Source organism: Atractosteus spatula, chromosome 1 (assembly GCF_055471065.1).
Source record: "Atractosteus spatula isolate fAtrSpa1 chromosome 1, fAtrSpa1.hap1, whole genome shotgun sequence".
Taxonomy (NCBI): domain Eukaryota; kingdom Metazoa; phylum Chordata; class Actinopteri; order Semionotiformes; family Lepisosteidae; genus Atractosteus; species Atractosteus spatula.
Genome location: NC_142706.1, coordinates 74,118,191 through 74,139,722, shown reverse-complemented (window position 1 = coordinate 74,139,722; position 21,532 = coordinate 74,118,191). Strand labels below are relative to the sequence as shown.

Here is a 21,532-nt window from a genome sequence, read left to right as displayed (position 1 = left end):
ATTTGGCAGTTAAATGTATAAAACAAAGCTTAAAGAATCATTACAGAGAAGCAATGAAACTGAATCAAAAGTATTTAAAAATAACTCTAACTTAAAAGATTAGCTTGGTGTTTTGTTTTCATTTTTGGCAGGGCAATAATATAAACTGCATTCATATTGGGTCATATCCTAGACAAAACATCAGAGTCAGGTCTAACATCATCTATATAGGATGATTAAACCAAGAAAAGCCAGCAATACTGACCCAGAAATTCATATAAGTTTTAATTTTCTGAGATAATGCATTTTAAAAATGTCTGCACGCTCTAAAACTGGATTGTTAAACTACCCTCCTGTGTATTGCAAATGCATCAGTTGTAGATGAGTAGAAGGGCACTAACAAAAGCATTAGTTTAAAACAAAATTTAAACAAAACCGCACTGTTTCAATTCTTCAAATTCAGGGTTAGGGCCTTGTGCTAGTAGTTACATTGTTATATTACCTTTATTATGATGTTTTTTTATGGGAAAAGAAAAGCACCGGGAAACTTTGTTGAAGGTATACAGAAAATTTTAATACAATAATGAATGTCTTACTCATTATCTTCCTCTTCTTCGTTTTCCATTTTGAGTTTCTTCTGCAGAAAACCATTGAGAAAAAAAAAGAGAATTAAGAACAGGTGAGAAACTCTATCAAGCAGAATTACATCGAGGTGTCCTTCTATCTGCAGCATTGATTCTAGTCCAACTTATAAAAATATTTTTCTTAAATCAATCCCAATGGGAAGATTTTAAGATTTTCTGCTCGAACATGAATCACTGGGGAAACTTATCTTTTTGAGACTGACACATAAACACCACTTAATCCTTACAGAATCTCGACATATGGTGTATCGCGCCAACACCCTCCTCAGAATCAGGTAACCACTGCCCTGAAAAGAAATGTAAGCTCTTGACTCTCACTGACGTCCACTGCAGTGTAGGCCAAAACTGGAAAAGGCTCAAATATTAACAGCACAGTATCACTTGCTCAGACTGTAAATTACCCTTTCCATGTCCTCCTGTGGAATATGGTATTTATATGCCTGTGAATTACCATGACTGAAAACCACATTAGTGTAATGCAGATATTAGCTCTCTTTGGCAGGACAGATTAATACTATCAGACTGGATTCCATTAGCAAAATCCTCATGGTTTCACAAAGGTGCTGCAAATCTAACTGTACTGAAAATTGTTCATATTTCTTCTTGGATGCTTCATATACATTTGGCAAAAATGTGAACAATACGTAAGCTCAGATGTACAACGGATGAAGGGTGAATAAAGAGGAAGACTACTAGACGGGGACACAACTTAAAACAGCACATGGACAGTCATGTCTCCACACTGAGCTAAACTTAAACTGCCACTTTCACACATGTCAAAACTCAAATCTTGCATTCGATAATGCTGAAAACATGTGGTGACAGCTTTTTTTAAAGATGTTTTCTTTATTTTCCAGCTGCGTCTGTTTTCGGCCACAAGAGGGGTGCCAGGTTCAGCTACATACAGCTGGGAAGTGGACAAGTGGGCATATTAAAGAGAACAGTTCTGGACAGCTCCGGTGTAGCTCGATATGGGCTGAGTGCCACACCAAAAACTCTATCCAGTTAGGCAGGCTGAAACAGAAGCAACCCTAACATATAAAAATGTAGACCTCAAAAATAGCATCATAGAGGATTACAAAATGTGAATACAGGGATCAATGAGATCCACACCACACTGTCGCAATAAAGCCCAATCCATGATTCAGGATCATCCCAATCATCCCAGGCACAAACTGTTCTCCCTCCTGCGCACTGGCAAGTGGTACTGCTTCATTAAAACACAGACTACTAGACTTAAGAACAGCTTCTACCCTACAGCAGAGCGCATCATAAACAGCTCACTGTGCAATGCCTCAGAACTCAAGCACCTCTGCACCATGTACTCCTTACTTGGCTACCATGTGCCTATTGCCCTGTCTGCTTATTGTTCTGTACTACCCTTTGTATGCTGCAGTGCTATGTTGTGCATGATGGTCAGCTGTGACTAATGACTCTGTTGTCATTTATTATTTACCATCTTGTAGTGTCTATTGCACTATGCATGCGCTGAGAGAACAGGGCGAATTAGAAGCCCAATGTACATGGACATACGGCAAACAAACTTCTCTCTCTCTAAAAGCCAAAAGCACGCGTACACAGTCTGTTCAAAGCCCTAGTGCATTTAGTGCAGAGTCACACACATTTACACCTTAACCTGAGAAGAAATAAGATTACCTTGACATTATGAAATCCCAACGTTAAACTGGAGGGTCTTTTTACGGGTGATGTGTTGTTCTCCTCTTCTTCATCCTCATTTTCATCTTCTGACTCCTTCATACCTGCAGAGTCCGGTCCAGAACAATTTATTAGGAAAAGGAAAACAAATTTAGAGTAGCTAATCAACCTTAACCTCCATAACTTCGGGAGACAGGTTGGAACTAGAGGGACAGATGTCCCATGCCAGATCTGTTACACTGTCAGAGTCAAAAAGTGAAGTAGTGTCTTTGACTGTGCAACCTGTTGTGGTAGCAAGTTTTGTTTCATTTTTCACTTATTATTTGTACTGTAATAACAATCAATGACAAATTATCAGGAACTTCATGCCTGATGATGATCTTGCATTTCACGGTTAATAAGTTAATATTAATTAATAATTAATACGTCAATATTCTGACCTTCAAAAGAAAATGACACTGGCTCAAGCACCAGTGGAGAAAACCACTACAGTGGAATATGTGTCTTTCAAATGTGATGTTTGGGTTAAAAAACATTGACGCAGTAATACAATCTGAAACCAAACTCAGGAATTTTCAATGTTAAGTAGAGTAAGCACAACGTAGCTTACATGAAATGTACTAGTGATTCTGCTGCATAAAGAACACACCACACCACTTCAGAGCCATTAATACGCATTGACACCTACAGCTGTGACAGCTCAGTGCGGTCTCTGTGGTTCACAGCCCTAATTGAACAAGTTGGCTCTGTATCTGTACAGACAATTCACGTTATGCCAATTTAAAGCTGCCATTGAGTCAGCATAAATTGCATGCGTGAAAATTGTCACACTGTAACTAAAGACTTCATAGGACTGAATGTGCTGTCAAGATGCTTTGTTGTAGAAGCATTTGACCACAAGGTTTTGAGTGAGCTTTGTAGTTCCCAGTGGGATCTCTAAAATGCTCAGTCAGAACACTGCACATTTTGCCATTTCCAAATTCAAAAAGAAAGTTAACCGATAACATATTAAAGGTTAAACCTACACAAAATACTCACTTTTTCTGAGAAAGAAAAAAAGAAACTAGGCTTCCACAAAACAGTTTGTATTAGTACAAGTGTAACATCCTCACGACCTTGAGACTTGGCTTTCCTGCAATCCTCTAAGAGTCGCAACAGAGGTTCTCATCAGGCTGCTGCTCCAGGGAAGAGCTCAAAGAATGATGAAGAAACCTCCCACTTGTTAAAAAGCACTAAAACGGGGACTTGGTAAAAAGTGTGAAAAGGGTCACTTACTAACAAAATGTTGACCGCTGATGAAGATGGGTCCAGAGCCAGTCTTGAGGCGGAATGTTGCTGGTGGTGTTATTTCAAATCCTCCAAGGCTCACCTCAAAAATACAAGGTAAAGAAGCATTAAAATCAGTTCTCAGAGACTCAGTTCCAGTGGCCTGCTTACAGAGCATTCAAGTAACTTATAAAGCAGAAAGAGAAGAGTCCAGAGACTCAAGACGCAAGTTGGCTGTCTACCTTTGGAAACTATTCAAATTGTTCCAGGGCTAGGCAATTCATTTCATTTGTTTGAAGGTTTGCAGGTCTTATATTACATCCTGTGACGACATCACATAATTATCATTTATATAAGCAAGAAGCATTTGCAGTTTTCCAGCATTGTTTTGGAAACAATGCAGTATTAATAATAACGCCACAGTGGGGAGCTCTGTCAGTGTGTTAACTGTAAAGGAACGAGTGGTGATCGCCTAAACTGAAACTGGTCAAGTCTAAACTGAAAAGGACAAAACAACCATTCTGCGGAGCCCTTTGACTTGATCATGACGATAGCTATTTCTATATACCACACATTACAACCGAGAACTAATTTTTCAATTGTTACGCCAAACCTGGCTTTCCCAAAGAAACAAAACACAGGGAAGGTGTTCCCGGAGGAAATATACAATAATCCTCCCACCAAGAAAACACTGCTAGAAATGTTTGGAAGAAAAAAAAATATTTGTAAACAATCAATGGCATTTGTTGGGCAACATAAATAACTATTTCCGCATAAATGTGCAGGTCTGTACTTAATTAAAAAAAAACAATACTAACAAAACTAAAGACACTTTCTCTAATAGGCCTGAAAAAACAACAAACATTGACGAAAAAAGCCTTCCAGGGACTGGCCTGCTCCATGTCTTAGCCGAGTTGACAACTATAAAACAAAATACCCATCTGAACTGAACAAATGCAACTCGCGAGGAGAGAAAAATATAAAAGAAATCCGTAGTACAACAAGAATGTCTCAAACCCAAGTATCCCATGTCGTTCCTATGATCTCTGTGTAGGTCTCTCTTCTTAGATCTCCCTCTCTCCTAACATCAATCCCATTTGCTATATACAGTCCTCACCAAGTCATAACAGGAGTTCAAGCTAACCTCAGGTGACGAATAACACACACATTTTACGGTTATGACTTATTAAACAAAAGAAAATCAGCAACTTTCAGAAGCCTTGTGTGAAAAAGTAAGTGAATTACTTACTTTTAATTACTGAAGTAAGTAACTGCTTCCATATCAGCCAAGAAGGTCATTGGAACTACACGTCAAATAAGGTTAGATTTATCTACTTGGTGAGAACTTGGGGAGGACTAGGTGAAGGTCAGATATGTCTTAATATGTAAAACCATAGACTCTCAAGGGGGTGTACTTTCTTTTTCACATCACTGCAAGTGTGCAGAAGGTCCACAGCTGATCGGTAATCAGGACTTGATCCCCAGCAAATACTGAACACAGAGAAAGGCAGGCAACAGAAAACTAGCACAGCGGGGGCGAGGGTGACCACAGCACATTTATGACAGCTTAAAGAATTAAATAATCGGAGCAATCTAAGTGAATTAATTCAATTAAGCAAGCACACAACAGCTGTGAAACTCCATAACTGTGCAAGCTGCGAGATCTCAAATCACTACTCCACACTGTTGCAAAATGTACTGTAAAATGTCTGGCAGCACCAAAACATTGGTGCCACTCTTACAAAATACAGGTTAGAAAGGGTGATGTAACTCTGCGAAGCTCCCCCACCTACCAGGACAAAGGATTGGGATACGATGTAATAAAGTGCGGCGTCCCCTGTAGACATTAACAGAAAACAAAGACCTTAGAAAGGAAAGGGCCAGTGAACCACAAAACCAGAAGTTAACAGTCTACCCTGCTCCTTTAGCTCTGAAGGCTTTGTGACTAACTCAGCACTTCTTTCAGAGTTTCCTTCTGCACATCCTCAGTAAGCATTCGATTTAGTCATGCTCATTCAACTGCTGATGTTTAAATGGGGAAAATATAAAAAAGAATTTTTCAGTTTCAAATTCCCTTTACACAAATTCAGGTTAATTTTTGTCTACTAGCCAGCTTTTTAGCTAAGCCATTGTTTCGCGTTGAGTGTGACATTGTGTCCCATTGTCTCCACAAGTCTATCGTCAGGAGCTGGAATATTTTGTCTTTTCAAGTACATTCTCTCCATGGACCGTGATAAACGCAAAACCATAAGAAGAACCTGAAGAAAGGACAACCATCAGAAATTTCTCTTGGCTTGGCTTGGCTTGAGTTGTCTGACAGCTGCAGGAAAAAAAAACACATTTTTCTTCAAATAAAGGGAGTCAGCTGTTGCTTACTTTAAAGAATAATGCGATAATGAATTTGGCACTATGCTGACAAGGAGTTACGTGTAGCCTAGTCAATGAAATGAATTATATTTAGCCAAATTTCAAAAGCAGGCTCCATTAATATTACATCTTTCATCCACCTGTGAGGACAAAAACACCAGGGCAAAGTGTGCTTCTATCAGGTTCCTTCTCCACCATGTTAAAGCCCATTATTGACTATGGAAGTCACAGTATATGAAGTTAATCAGTGTTGGGTCCTCCCTCTTCCTGTTTTTCTCAAAGTCTCTAAGAAACTTCAGCTTACAAAGGGGCCATATTTGGAGACTTGCATTAATTGTTTTTGGATAGAGAAATTCTCAAGATGATGCTCGGCTCCTGCAATCCAAGGAACTTGGAACCAAAATTACGCACTACTGCTTTTCCATCAGCTTCATTTCAGTAACAAATTAGTAAATTAATCCATTCAACATGGCTGATTTCATTAAAACACTCACTGAATGATACAACATCCTCTCACTCCTGGTAGGGATCAGCATCCTGACGCCTGTCCGGGAATTACAAGACACATAGTGGGACAACTTTGGAAGGAAAGAAGGCCAGTCAATTCGCTGCAGGCTACGCAAGTTCAATTTAGGGACAGCAGTTAAACTAGCACATCATTTGTAGAGAGAGAAAACCAAGACGCCCATCACAAATGCACTTAAAAACAGGGAGAATAAGCAAATGCCACTCAGAAACCATTTCAGTCCAGAATCGAACCTGGGACCTTCCAAGAAGTATGAGGCTGCAGTGCTAGCCACCTTGCCCCAATGAAACCACGCAGCCTGACATCATCTAATAGCCATTCCTTGAAATACAGTGCTAAGACAAAGCAAACTCCCTATCTTAATGCACTAGAAGAGTGCAGGAGTGCAGTGTAATATCTCCCTGAGGATACATGCTGGAGAACCGCTTTGACACTTGTATACATGAGCTGAATCATGTGACATTACAAACTCTCATTGCCTGGCTGATGCTTTCAGAAAACACTCTCACAAGAGATCTCGACAGAGAAGCATGAGGCACAGAGCTGGTTCCTTCATTATCCTGATGTTACACCAATGCAAGCAGCAGTCATTCAAGGAGTAAAATTGTCCAGGAAGTCGCAAGGAGCTAGAGCAACATCTAGGAATCTGCAGTCCTCTCTTGCCTCGGCTAAGATCAGAATTCACGACTCCACCATCAGAAAGACACCAAGCAGAAATGGGATCCATGGCCGAGGAGCAAGGCAGAAACCACTGCTCACAAAGAAGAACATGAGTGCTCGCCTCGAGTTGGCCAAAATGCATCTGGATGATCCTCCAGAGCTCAGGAACTGAAGTGGAACTTTTTGGCCAACATGGCCCCTATTATGTCTGGCTAAAACGAAACAATGCAGTCCACAGTTAGAACATCATACCAACAGTCAAGCACGGTGGTGGTAGAGTCATGGTTTGGGGATGCTTTGCTGCATCAGGACCTGGACGACTTGCCATCATTGAAAGAGCCATGAATTACGCTCTGGATCAGAGAATTCTACACAAGAACGTCAGGCCACCTATCCCTGAGCTGAAGCCGAAGCACAGCTGGGTCAGGCGGCAAGACAATGATTCCAAACACACAAGCAAGTCTGCATCAGCATGGCTGAAGAACTAGACATTTAGTTTTGGAATGGCTTCTTAATGTCCAGACCTAAATGATGCGGTAGGACCTGAAACAAACAGTTCATGCTTGAGAAACCACGAATGTCACTAGGCGTAAGCAGTTCTGCATGGAGGAGTGGGCCACAACTCCTCCACAGCACTGTGAGAGACTGATCAATAACTACGGGGAATGCCTGGTTGCAGTTATTGCTGCTAAAGACGGCATAACCAGTTATTGAGTCCAACGGGGCAATTACGTTTTCAACTGGGGCATTGGAGCACTTTCTTTAATAAAGAAATGAAATGTTATGTGTTATTTGTTCACTCAAAGTCCCTGTCATCTACTATTAGGTTTTGGTTGAAGATCTTATCATATTCACTGTGAAAAATATGCAATAATACAGAACTATATATTTTTTCACAGCACTATATATTTCTTAATTTCTAAGGCTTAGAGTGTTTTTCAGATTTTAATTAATATTAATTTTGTGTCCTGAGATGGGAACCTGTTTCTTGTCGATTTGGCCCTGGCTCATTGAAACCTTGGTTTTTGGTTTCTAATCTTAGTGCTACATGAATCAAATACTAACTCATTATCCCAATAAATGGAAAACATTAAATAACAATGCCACTGAGAGAAAAAAGTGTACCATTAACCCATTCTTTGAACTAAAAGCATTGAATAGACTTTTTAATAATTGCAAACTTCAATAACAATTAAAAAATTAGATACATCAATACAATTTGCTGCAGAGTACATTTGCCATTGTAATTATGTTATGAATTTTCTATCAACTTCCCCCACTTTTAAACTAATAAGATAAATCATACTGGATGCCCACCAACAACTCAGCAGCACAAACTCTCCATTATATTTGTGACCAAGAGCTAGGCCGTCTACCTCCAGCCATGCACTCTGTCTCCAAACATGTACTTTTTTCATCCACACAGAACCAAGAGCAGAGTCTGGGGACCAGCATTTGCTAATGTTCCTGCGTGCACATTCTAACACTTCAAGAGCTAGCCAATTTGTTTTTTGTTCCTAAAACATCCTCCTCTCTGAGCCCTAAGGTTAACAGATGTGCAGAACAAAGTCCCACTTTCAGAGCAAGATGCCAAATTTTCCAACAAAAACAAACAAACGCTGGAACACAGCATATTCTGCAAGATCAAAGAACACAGAGCTCCCCTTTTGATGTATCACACAGGTAGTACAGGTGGTATCTAGCCTGTTTTTGCAAATCAGTCAACATATAAAAATCCTCAGTAATTCATTCTCAATACTCAACATCAAACAAAGCTCGTCTTTAATGCAGTTCAGATCTAAAGGGTTCAGTGCACAAGAAAAGGCCAACAATGAGAGTTATTTGCGGGTAAAGGGTTTAATGACAACTGCCGAGATATGCATGTCCATGGTTATCAGGGAAAAGTCAGCAACTGCCTGGTTTAACTTTCTTACATTAACATGTGACATTTAATTCATGTACACAAATGATCCTTGACTTTCATTTTTTACACTCTCCTGTCATTCAGCCTGGACAAATGGCACCCATGATATGGAATTAATGAAGAGCAAGGTGATGTTAACTAGAATTGTAATAAATGCTTTCTCCATTTTACGATTACAGACCTACACTTCAGAGCAGGAGCAAGTAATGTTAATTCCACATTGCAAAACTGAAATGAGAAATTTCTCCCTGTCTTGTGCCCATTGCTTGCTGGGATAGGCTCCGGCTCCCCCACAACCCTGAATTGGATGCAGTAGTCAGAAAATAGATGGATTTTACCTCACATTAGCAACCCAAAGAAGCCATAGGTATTGAACTGAATTACGGTGCAATTCACAACTGCATACTAATTATGCACTGAAATCTACACTGAATGTTTTCTAGTACAATACTGTACATTGTACTGTATAAAATATATTATATTGTACTGCATCGCCTGCGATGTTTTCAAAAGACAAATGGCTTAATAGGGGGCAGACCGGAGGAGTCTGTCTACAAATCTACATTCTCCCCAGCGTGTGGTCACAGGGGTTACAACTGAAAAAGAAGACGCAAAAAAAAGCTTCTTTTCCAAATGGAATGGGTATATAAAAATAATAGGCAATTTGAATTTTTATTATACAAAAAAGGAGGTCTAAATCAAATGACAGTTATTTTGCATATTATCATAGGGTTATGTTTGAAAACCATCAGAAGATAAGTCGTCGCAGTGTGCTGTCGAGCAGATTACTGCTTGCTATTTAGATAGAGACCATCAACAGAGTAAACAACAGAACCAGCACTGTATACTTAATATCGCAAAATACAGAATACAGTCTAGTACACAGAGATAAAGGGTAGTTTCACCTGCATTATTAAATTAAAACAATTAAAACATAAGACTGATCAATGAGTCATACACCTCTAGTATCATGACTATAATAATAATAATTGCTTACACTTGTATAGCGCTTTTCTGGACACTCCACTCAAAGACACAGGTAATGGGGACTCCCCTCAACCACTCCCCTCAACCACCACCAATGTACAGCATCCACCTGGATGATGCGACGGCAGCCATAGTGCGCCAGAACACTCACCACACATCAGCTATCAGTGGGGAGGAGAACAGAGTAATGAAGCCAGCTCATAGATGGGGATTATTAGGAGGCCATGATTGGTAAGGGCCAATGGGAAATTCGGCCAGGACGCCGGGGTTAAACCCCTACTCTTTTCGAGAAACACCCTGGGATTTTTAATGACCACAGAGAGTCAGGACATCGGTTTTACGTCTCATCCGAAGGACGGCGCCTGTTTACAGTATAGTGTCCCCGTCACTATACTGGGGCATTAGGACCCACATGGACTGCACTGATCTGGTAGCTACTCACTGTCGGAAGCACCGAGGGCTTGAGAACAGCTAGTGGTGTTTGTGCAATCTTCCCATCATAGGTCATGCCTTCAACCTCCACCGTGTGAAGCACGTCTTCAGCTTCCGCCCCTAAACAAACCTACAAAAGAGAAAAAAATCAGGATTCAAAAGATATACTTAGGACTGGTCATTAGTTTCATGAAATAAGCAGGATTCCAACTCAAATGCACTGATAAAGCATGATAAAACAGTAGGGTGCAATCATACACATCAGAGTATGGGGTATCTTGAGTTTAGTCCCTTATAATAACCCCAACTCTTTTCTACAATGATCTGTAAATAGTAAATGGTGAAAGAGATGAGCTTTGACAATGTTTCCTAACAACAAATTAAAGGTACTTCAGGATTTACTGACCATTTAGTTCATGTTGGTAAGTGGATCAGACAGGTTTAATCCAAGTTTCTTAGATTTACGCTGTTGAGCAAACATCTTGGATTTCTCCCAGAAAACAGCAATCCAGAGTTAAAGGAGAAGTGCAGTCCCAATTTCTCAGACCAATTATTAAATCTCAGTACCAAAAACAATTCATTGATATATAGAAAAATTTGACCAATTTCAAATGAAGCACAAAACTGCAAACTGTGAAATTATTGTAAGTCGCCATGTCGTCGCAAACTCGCATTCGAGTTCCTACAAATTGCGATGTGAAGTGGCCCTTCCTGCTCACTAGTCACTGTTATTACCAATCTAATACGATGTACAAGCGAATAAGTGCAGGCAGTGCAGCACCACGTTTTCATGACCACAGCAATGTTCCAATGTGCATCTGCGTGCAGAATTAACATGTAAGTAGTACTTTTCAGTAAAACTGTCAAAAAAAACAAGAGCAACATTTCTATTGGGTTAAAAGAAATGTATTTGCAAGCCCGCTTGACTACAGTGTCACAGGGCCTCACCGGACGTTGTGTTGCCTCACAGAACATGGCATTGTTCATACCTCTAAATTGTGTCTACTTTGTGATGTGAACTGGAGGTTTAACAAGTTACTGTGTACATTTTATTTCTGATGTGGTTTGAAATACACTCATCAACATTGATTCTTTCTAAAATATAAAAATAGCGTTGCTGTTTAAGAAATGATATGAGCATCACCAATTTCCTCAAACCTACAGTATTTTTTTCTGTTTTTACAACTTAAACTGTTGCGATGTTGTTGTCTGCTGTGATGTCTGTAGCATTTCTAACTACAAAAACATGATTATAAAAACAAGATAAACTACATAAGTAGTTCATCAGTTCCACACTGTAATCCTGGAGCAACATTAATTTTCATTCCATCTCAGCTCTAAATCACCAGTGCTAATTGATGACTCTATTGATCTGTATTTAACTTGTTTCTTCTGTCGGTGCTGAGTGTCAAAGTGACTTAAAGGGTACCGTTTCTAACAGTTTCTGCACAGACAGCTTTACACAGTCTCTCTTCCAGAAAATTGGTGGCCATTATTTCTGACTAAACAGCTCTTATTGGTTGATCAGGTGGTGATGAACAGGCACAGGTGGTAATGACACTGTATCACAAACTCACACAATGAACGCTTTTCCCATTTAGTCTAGTCACGTTGGTTAAATTTTAGGCATCACCTGTACAAGGGCAGTTGAAGCTGCCAAAGTGGCACAGTGTTCATTGCAATTATACACCCCCTTTGACCTTTTAAATACTGAAAGCAAATTTCTTAATATGCTCTAAATAGCTAAATTAAATCAATCAACCTGTAACTAAGAACTTAACTGGAGCAAAAACCAGACTCCTCCAGGACCAGGTCTGATAACCACTGAACTGTTTACAGTAATCCCTCATCCAACAAGGTTTTCCTATGACACACAAACATTAATGGGACCAAATATCCCCCAAGCACAAGGGTTTTGTCATAACAGGAATCCATCCATGAAATGGATTCCATGGGGCTGCATGTCCGTGCTCAAAATCCAATTTTATTCTCATATCTATCCTGATGTCCTACAGCGGCTGCTATCAGCATTTAAGGAGAGGATATCGGCATGTGAGAGAAAGCACCCTAGCAGACTGCAGCTTTGGTCACCCCGATAGGATTTTCAACCTGGATTATAGAGGAAATCACGAGGAATACAAGTTAGGAACCCCAGAAGGGGAGGATTGAGAGCGACAATTCCAGAGGGGGATTGCGATTGTTCTTAGGAAGATTGTTTATTTAAAGGATGTGAGAGAAGAGGCCTGCCCAGTGTGTACGAGGAGCGTGGGATCAGTGTGGGTGAGTAAGAGTAAAGATGAGAAGAAAAATTAAAAAGGCAGCAGAGGCTGGTATAAAGGAAGCTGGGGCCAGCAGCTGGGGCTGGGGGTCTTCTACTTCTACTCCCCAATGAGTTGGGGGTCTTGCTCTGCTGCTCCCCAACAGAGTCGGGGGTCTTGCTCTGCTGCTCGCCGACTAAATTGGGGGTCTTGCTCTGCTGCTCCCCGAAAGGGACTTGCCAAGTGCAAGAGCTGGTGGTGAGGTTCATTGAGCCTGGGAATCAGCAAGTGAGGGGCTCAGTGATATGAGGGAACCTCATGATGATCTCGGAGTTCATTGTAAATAATGAGTACAGAAGTCAGAATCACGATGCTTATATGGGATTTTGTGTGGCCGTGTTCCCCTGTCCCCAATTTACCCATAAGCTCTTAGGTTCCTCCAGTGTGCAGTGTTAGAGGAAGGGAACCCCCACATTGGAGAGGGTCTCACTGTAAATGTATGTATTGGAGTAGCTTATCAATCACATTTATCAACTGGGAATTATTTACTCCACACTACTGCCATATTAGAAATACCTAAATGTCACACATCTTTCACACAGCTCTGTTTGTTGGAAAACCACAACACCATCTTTTCCAAAACTGATATTAAAGGATAAACTTTAAAAATGACCAAAACATTGTCACGAAACATATTTACAATTTACACCATTTAAACACTGAAAAGGTTTTTCTTAAATTTATAATTTAACATAGAAGAACGTTACCTAAATTTTTTTAAACTGTATTTTGGCATCGAAAACACAGTTTAAACACATTAAAGAATACATTAAAGAATACACAGAATACAATTCAAAGTCAGGAATCACATGTGACAGGATCAGCCCACACAAACCTTTTTTTCAAAAAAAATACTCTGCATCAGTTCACTTTCTTACACATTTATTTTCTTAATATTTTCCAGTACCATGCAACAATAAACACCTATGAACCTTCATTATTTCAATTTTAAAATAAATGATTTAAAAACAAAAATATGAAATGGTAAGTACAGAAACTTTACAGCAGGAAGTGGTGAACATATAACTAAGGCACTGACTATATAAGGGATCTGTTAGATGAGCTGAGCTGCCAGTTTTATTTTTGTCTATGTCCAGTTATTTAAAAGGTGCTTATTCCCAAATAGGCAATCACAGATTCCACGGGGCTTTTCAAATCGTGTGCGATTTATTCAAAGTCAAGTCTGTTGCATTAACAGACCAGGTCCTCAGCCACGGCATAATTCTATCCAGGGTGCTTGTCTGGGAGCCCAATCCATCATTCAGGATCCCAACCATCCCGACCACAAACTGCTCTCCCCCCTGCGCTCTGGCCAGTGGCACTGCACTGCTGAAGCACAGACCACTAGGCTTAATTACAGCTTCTACACTACGGCAGCTAACTAAATGCACTCTGAACCATGCGCTTTTCACTTGGCTACTACGTGCCTATTGTCCTGCGTGTTTACTGTTCCGCAAGACCTGCTGTATCTTAGTGTGGTTTGTCGTACGGTCATTATTTCTCACTGTTTTGTAAGGTATTGTGCACGCTGTGTGAAAGTGTTGTGTATTACACCGTGCCCAATGTACATGTACATATAGTAAATACACACCTCTCTCTCATCAAAGGCCCTGTATAAAGTCTCTAGCTTAGAAAAAGCAGCCCTGATGCACAGGAGAGGCTGTTGGCAGTATTCACCGGCAGGGACCATAGCGTGTTAAGAGATGCGCGCCGCGCGGGTGTGCTCGACGGACCGGGGACGCAGTCAGCCGGAGAGGTTGGAAGGCGGATGGAACGGTGTCCAAGCCTCCCCCCACAGCTCTGAGACAGAGCCTGGACAAAAGCAGCCTTGCCGAGCTGCAGAGCCAGAGGGAAGCCGCAAGGCCAGCCAGCGGTGTGTGTCCGCAGGGGAGCACGGCCGGCAGGACTGACGGCGCAGGTGCCCTGGAGGAGCTGGGAAAGCATGAGGGAAGAACGGAGAGAGCTGAGCGGTCTTCCTTCGAGAGGGGAGCAAGGCATATGAGCTAGGATCCCAAAGGGCCTCTGCCAGAACAGGACAGACCATGATCAGGAGACCCGCTGGTGGTGCTGGAGAGTGGAGCAGTACTCTCCCTGGCAGTCCGCCGCACTGCTGTGTGACTGTGCCAGAGGGAGAGAGGTGAGCTCTACTGTAGGAGAATATTAAGATTGCTAAAAAGGTCAGGAATGAGTCAGAATGAAAGATTACAGCGAGATGTATAAGCGTAGGTTGTAGACCAGTGAGTAGGAGACGCTCCCTGCCTCGTTCCCAGACTCTGATGGATGATGAGTAGGTGGGGCTGCCTGTCTGGCTCCTGCCTGAGGGTCTGGTGTGTCTCCACTGCAGGACCAGGAGGCCTGGGAGGTGGTGAGCAGATCACTGTGACAGAGTCCTGTAAATGACCACGTAATACTGGGGGAAACAGAACAGTGTGACATGGGCCCAGTCAGAGTCAGCTGGGGGAGGGAGGGCCGGGCTGTCAAACTAGATTTCAAGGGAGGTAAAGTCACTTCTGGAACACGCTCACTGCAGGACTGTTTTTCAATACATCTTTCATGTAGGGTAGATAGGTCCCTTCTCAGGCCATCAAGGGCCATGGGGGGCAAGGGCACCACTTTTCTCAACCATCCGACACCGGAGGTGGAGGTGATGTGGTCAGCACCACACTCCGGCCGGCCTATTACCCCCAGAAGGATTAACCCCCGGTACTCATTGGGAAAGCAGGCTGAGTGGACCTGGGAGCTGTCTGGAAAGAATTGGAGCAAGCTACATTGCTTGCCCCTACCTGGGACTGGGGACCTTCCATTCAGGAGCTAGATGCCCTTGCCGTCTGAGCTACCATGGCTGCATCTTCCATGTAACACCCTGATAATCTCAATATGATTGCAATTGTAACCCTTGTAACCTTATGCCTGTACTTTCTGTTACGCAGCCCAATAGTGACGCAAAGCACCAATGACCTGACATCTGTAAAAAGTTATTTTAAAAATGCTTCTTTGGTTAACAGCATGTCACATTGTCCTTGAGATAATGCATAGACTGAAGGCAGCTACACATACAGTTTCTGGTACCAGAAAGGAGAGAAAGGAAAGTCACCCAGCTGCTGGAAGAGGGGGCTGTGTGGAAATGAAGATTGTAACTCTTGTCACCAAGCTGTAAAGACAGCTCTGGCAGGGGAAACGGGCAGAGAAAGAAAGGCCTTTTCTTCCTGTCACACTGCCGTATGGAGCCTGAACTTCATATGAAACAAAGGTCTGATAATCGCTTCACCTCTGTAGGCTGGTTCTCTGATTCTTTTCCCGATCTCCTGAAGAGGGGTTACCCGTCCCTCATCTGCCTTCAGTCCCGCTACACCATCCAAGTTTCAGCACTAAATTCCTTCCCTACTGGACTATGTGGTAATGGGAAATGGACCGCTGACTGTTGTTTCTCTGGGGGGGTGGGGGCCGAGGCACCAGGCACAAGCACACCTGAAGGGTCAGAAATTGAGCATCACAGTAAGTATCGTTTCCCCCACTCATAAATCTTCATTGTATTCAGAGATAGCGCCTTCAAGTATAATATTCCATTTTTTTTACTCAATACTTTAGTGTGTTGTGGGAATTCTTGGGTTATAAACACTAAATAGCATTTAAAATTTCATAGAGCAGAGATCTACGATAAAAAATTTCCTCTAAATCTTATCTAGATCTCTTCATCGTTCCTTCTCTTCCTCCCTGGGCTACTTGCCCCCTTCTCTTACTGAACCAGCTTCACACCGATCAGCTCCAAGACCAGGCTTTCTAACCACCTCCTGCTCCTTTACAGATGTCGTTGTTCTAATATAATTCCTAAAAGATTTCTCCCTTACACCCGAAGAAGGCTCCACGGCCAAAACGATTTCTTTCTTCTCTTTTCAGCATGGAATAAACCTATTACTTGTTCCTATAAACGGATGATAGTAGACTACAAAGCATGAAAATTTTAGAATCCCTTAATTTCATACTTTCCCTTTTAATAACTGCATTGTCTGATGCTCTGTAAAATACTGCCAGTTAAAATTCCCAGACTTTGTCCTGTCCCTCTCCTCTGCCGAACTTACTGCCTTGAGAGAGAGCTGGTGTTCAGCTTCATCCTCTTCGATTTTCACTTTATATTCCTTTTTGTCTGACTTCAGCTCACACCCTGGAGAAAGATACACAACAGTCCAGATTTGTAATCACAGACATAAAAACCTGGAATGTTCATAATTTTTATACAGTAACTCAAGGGGCAGTGGGGACAAAACCTAGAGTTCAAATTACAGTTTGAAAAGTTGGGGCAGAGTGGTGGCTCTGTGGCTCAGGATCTGCGTCTGTGGCTGGAAGGCTGCCAGTTCGTATCCCGCGTCCGGCAGAGGAATCCTACTCTGTTGGGCCCCTGAGCAAGGCCCTTAACCCCAACTGCTCCAGGGGCGCTGTACAATGGCAGACCCTGCACTCTGACCCCCAGCTTCTCTCCCCATCTGTGTGTCTTATGGAGAGCAAGTTGGGATATGTGAAAAGACAAATTCCTAATACAAGAAATTGTATACAGCCAATAAAGTGATCTTATCTTATCAAAGTCAAGCAATATACTGAGGATCAAACGATTCAATTGCAGATTCTTAATAAAGTCAAATTCACGTTGCAAATATATCAAATATGCACGTATACAAACGGTATGAATAAACTTATTTTAATGCTTCAAGTACCAATCTGAATGCATTGCGTTTCTGCATTTTAGTTGTAAAAACACAGTACAATACAGTGCTTAACGAGTGTTCAAATAAAAAAACGACAAAGGTATCTGCAAACTAACTCTAAAAACTGATACATTTGTATAAAGCAGAGTTCTCAATGAAATATCAATAGACGCAGAATTTATTTTTGAATGGGATTTAAAAGTGAAACACTAACACGGAGGGCGTCCCTTTGTTCCAAATTACAGACTTTAGCATAACAATAGACAACGAACAGTTACTACAGGATGGAGAAAACGCTTATAGACTCGGGTTCGAAGAAATTCTGCAATGCGTATCAAGGCCTATACTACAGTAACAGGTATTTTAAAATGCACCAAATAATACTAGGAAAACACTTTCACTTAAAATGACATATGCCAAAATTAAGTACTATTAGCCAGTGCAAGACATATTTTAAGTATGCAATATCTGCCTTTTTGCATAAGACAGTCATTCTAATAAAAGCAGAAATAATGGACGGCAAAATATTCAGAATCCAACAGAACATAAAACGCGAAGGTGCCTCACCGAACAAATATATCTGAGGTCTACCAAACTCAGTCTCACTGCCCTCCGCCATGTTGCCTACAGAAAAGATACCAGGTTTCTAGAAGGTGGAACCCAAACAACGAAAAAGTGTAAGTGACAGGTGAACCGACTAATAGGAAAACAAAACGGAAACTGTAAGCGTCGTATTCTCCAATCAGTTACACCATCAAGTGGACACAGGAAAGTGCCGAGCAGAGACGGCTCTGTGCAGATCCCTTGAACCCCGCCAGAGGGCAGTGTCACCCAGAGCTGGCCGTGGTCGAGATGGTGTTCTGCACTGCGATGGTAAAGGTCAATGATAACCGTTATCAATTGTAAAGGAGTGGTAAAGCAGGTTAATTCCTCTCTGTAGTAAACGGGAAAACGGCACAACGGTTTAGGCTGTGGAAGGCCGATTTGTCTGCGGGTATTAATTTCAACACAGCTTGAAGAATTAAAAGAGCTCAATACTGGCTACTACGGTGTCTATAAACTCTGCACCCCTTGAACCTTTTTCACGTGATTTTTTTAAATATCCGTACCCTGATCCGAACGTTATACCCACACTTTTTTGTTTGTTACAATTACAAAGCTTTTGCTTTTAAATGGACAGCAAAGGAAACGTACAGAAACAGATGAATTTATCCTGAAAACATGTGACTCACTACAATTTAACAATTGGTTTCACCTGAGCTAATTAGGGATTCATGCTGCTAAGATTTGGGGATTGAAGAATTCTGTCAATTTGACTGGAGTATCCCAATTAAGCTCCATAATCCAAAAACCTTGTTAAACCAGAAAGATCTTGCAAACAATTCCAGATACTCAGCTTTAGAAATGTAGTTTGGTTAAGTGTTCCTTATACAACACTATTCATAGGGCTGGCCTAACCACTGTCCTGGAAAGGGGGCATGTCTACAGATCTTTATTCCAAATAAGTTCTTAATGAGCATAATAATAATGAATTAATAATTGCTTACACTTATACAGCTATATAGCACTTTTTTGGACACTCCACTCAAAGTGCATTACAGGTAATGGGGACTCCCCTCCACCACCACCAATGTGCAGCCCCCACCTGGATAATAACCAATAATTGGCTCATTATTGATTTAATTAAACCAATGCAGTAGCACAATCCTGCAAAAAAGAGGCCTGAAAGCCTGCAGACAAACAAAACACCCAGGTCCAGTGCTGGGTTTCTAAGTCTTGGTCCTGGATATATTCCAGGATTAAGTGCCAGACATTCTCTGGGATCCTAGCTCCTGTGTTGAGTTCGAAGCAGAAGTTCAATAAAATACCATATAACATTAAAAATGTTTCATATTGGAAGAATCAGAGAAAAATGCCTTGTGATGGACTGGCATCCTGTCCAGGGTGTACCCTGCCTTACACACATTGCTTGCCAGGAGGGTCTCTGGCTCCTCCGTGACTGAATTGGATGCAGCTGCTAAAAAATGGATGAATTGTAGTAAAACTACGGCTTATAAAAAAAAAACTTACTTGGATAACTTCACCTCAGTCTTACATTTCTCTTAAATCATTGGACATCACTCAGAAATTCCTATGAGATAGCTATCCAGACAGGTTTTTAAAGAAGTTCTGCGAAAATTTATGACAACTCTAATATGAAATATTTTTAATGACTTCCCACACATTTTTATCTTCCCTCATGCTGCTGGTTTGTTTATTCTTTCCGTTCTTTATGGGAAACCTGATACTTCAACACTGCAGGGGGAAATATATTAACATTCTGGATCAGCTGTTATCAGACAATTTCTTCTTTTCTGTAGGATTTCATTAAAATGAGCAGATATGAAAAAATGTGGGAATTTCTGTGGGCTTTGCATTCCTAATTACTTTACAATTCCTTTGTCGCCTCTGTTCCCAGTCAACATTCCTCACACCTCCATTTGAAACTCTGTGTGTTATTCATAATTTAATGAGGCCTGGTGGAAATTCGTTTTTTATTCAAAGAATTCTCCAACCCGATATTTGGTTTATGTGTTTCAATGGGAAAGTAAAAATTGTGGAAAATCAAGTAAAGCAAGTTAAATATAACTATTAAGGGATAGGATTGAAAACAACAACCCTATGTGTTGCTTGCTGACCAAACCAACCTAAAATACAGTATAGAGAGGATGCTTCAGTAAAATGCCCACTTGTTTTGGCTATATCAGTCAGATACGTTAAGAGTAAGGGCTATTCGAAAGGAGAGTCACAGCAGCTTATCCCTGTAGTATTAAGATGGCTAGAGACCCCATGACTACACTGGCCCATCACAGGGTTGAGCCCCCAGCAGTGCTGGTCCCCACACACACAGCTGGGTGAAACGGAGCAACTTGGCTAAAACACCTCACTAAGGGACCTACAACCGTGTCTGCAGTGGGGACTGGCACCTTCAACCTTTCAGTTACACATGCTAAGGCTTACCTACTCTGCTACACCTTCCTCTAAATTGTTAGTGAATAAAAAATGTCCTTTTGTATTAGATGAGTACTGATACTAGAATTGTAGCCCAATTTCAACTTCAGTTTACTGTACCCTGATTCTCTTCTATCTGGTATGCTTGTTTCTCATTAATAACCATCAGCTGTGCTTGTCAGTCATGGCACGGCTACAATGAGAGGACACCATCCCACTCATTAGGCTTGTTTGGAAACTATAATCCTGCTTGTCTGCTCACTTTTACATTGTGAAATAATGGAACTTCTGTTGTATTTTCTCATTTAAAAAATCAGCTTCCTTCTTGGTCATAACATGTTTTTCTTTGCTGTAATTGCCTAATTATCATCACAGGCCCTTGTTTAGGATGATGCAATTTAATACCACAGAAAAGATTGTGTTTTTCTTTTTGTAATTCTGTGGTGTTTGTGGTGTTTCACCACCCCCAGTTATGCATACCAAATAGTTAAAAACAATATTGAAACCAATTTTTTTAAATCCTAATATTATTAGTAGTACCTATTTTGTGATTATTGTTTACCCATCAGCGGTATTAAGTGTATAAGTAAAACAGCACTCTTAATGAAAGGCATTGGAGCCGTATTTTCTAGAATTTACTAACAACTTCATGGTAGTTCTGTTACAAAAAAAATCTAATATCAATAAATTGTAGAAACATGCAGTGATAAATAAGAGTTATAGAGACCAAAAAAAGTCTTCATCTGTCAAGACATTACATTTCTTTTTTAATTGAAATTCAGACTGTTAGGCGGATTAGGAATGGTCGGATTGTTTACCGTCGTTCAATTTCTAAGAATACTGAACGGGATCCATTTTGACAGTTTTGGTAAAGCGAACAGGAGATGGCGCTATAAAACCGGGGTTTTGTTGAATCTTGTAAACTTAACCTCCACATTTTGCAATTTACAAGTGAAGTAAAAAAAATCGTATATTCTATAAAAATAACCTGTGCAAGTGATTGATTTGATGATCCCGCTAACCTTCGGTTTCACTCCACTACTCCATCCAACGAAAAAACGAGAGAAAATGTTCTTGAAAGT

At 41.0% G+C, this 21,532-nt stretch overlaps 1 protein-coding gene across 1 annotated transcript in view; it reads right to left on the bottom strand.

Annotated features, from left to right (window-relative positions):
* Window positions 1-18,113, bottom strand: part of npm1b (nucleophosmin 1b) — a 40,576-nt gene extending 22,463 nt beyond the window's left edge. Inside the window, exons 1-6 of the mRNA XM_088919236.1 lie at window positions 18,027-18,113; window positions 16,839-16,921; window positions 10,452-10,571; window positions 3,555-3,648; window positions 2,280-2,383; window positions 576-616 (exon numbers count right to left, since the gene is read on the bottom strand). Coding sequence (XP_088775362.1) covers window positions 576-616; window positions 2,280-2,383; window positions 3,555-3,648; window positions 10,452-10,571; window positions 16,839-16,921; window positions 18,027-18,078 — 494 coding nt within the window. The 5' untranslated portion in view covers window positions 18,079-18,113. The remainder of the gene's footprint in view (window positions 1-575; window positions 617-2,279; window positions 2,384-3,554; window positions 3,649-10,451; window positions 10,572-16,838; window positions 16,922-18,026) is intronic.
* Window positions 18,114-21,532: the final 3,419 nt, after the last annotated feature.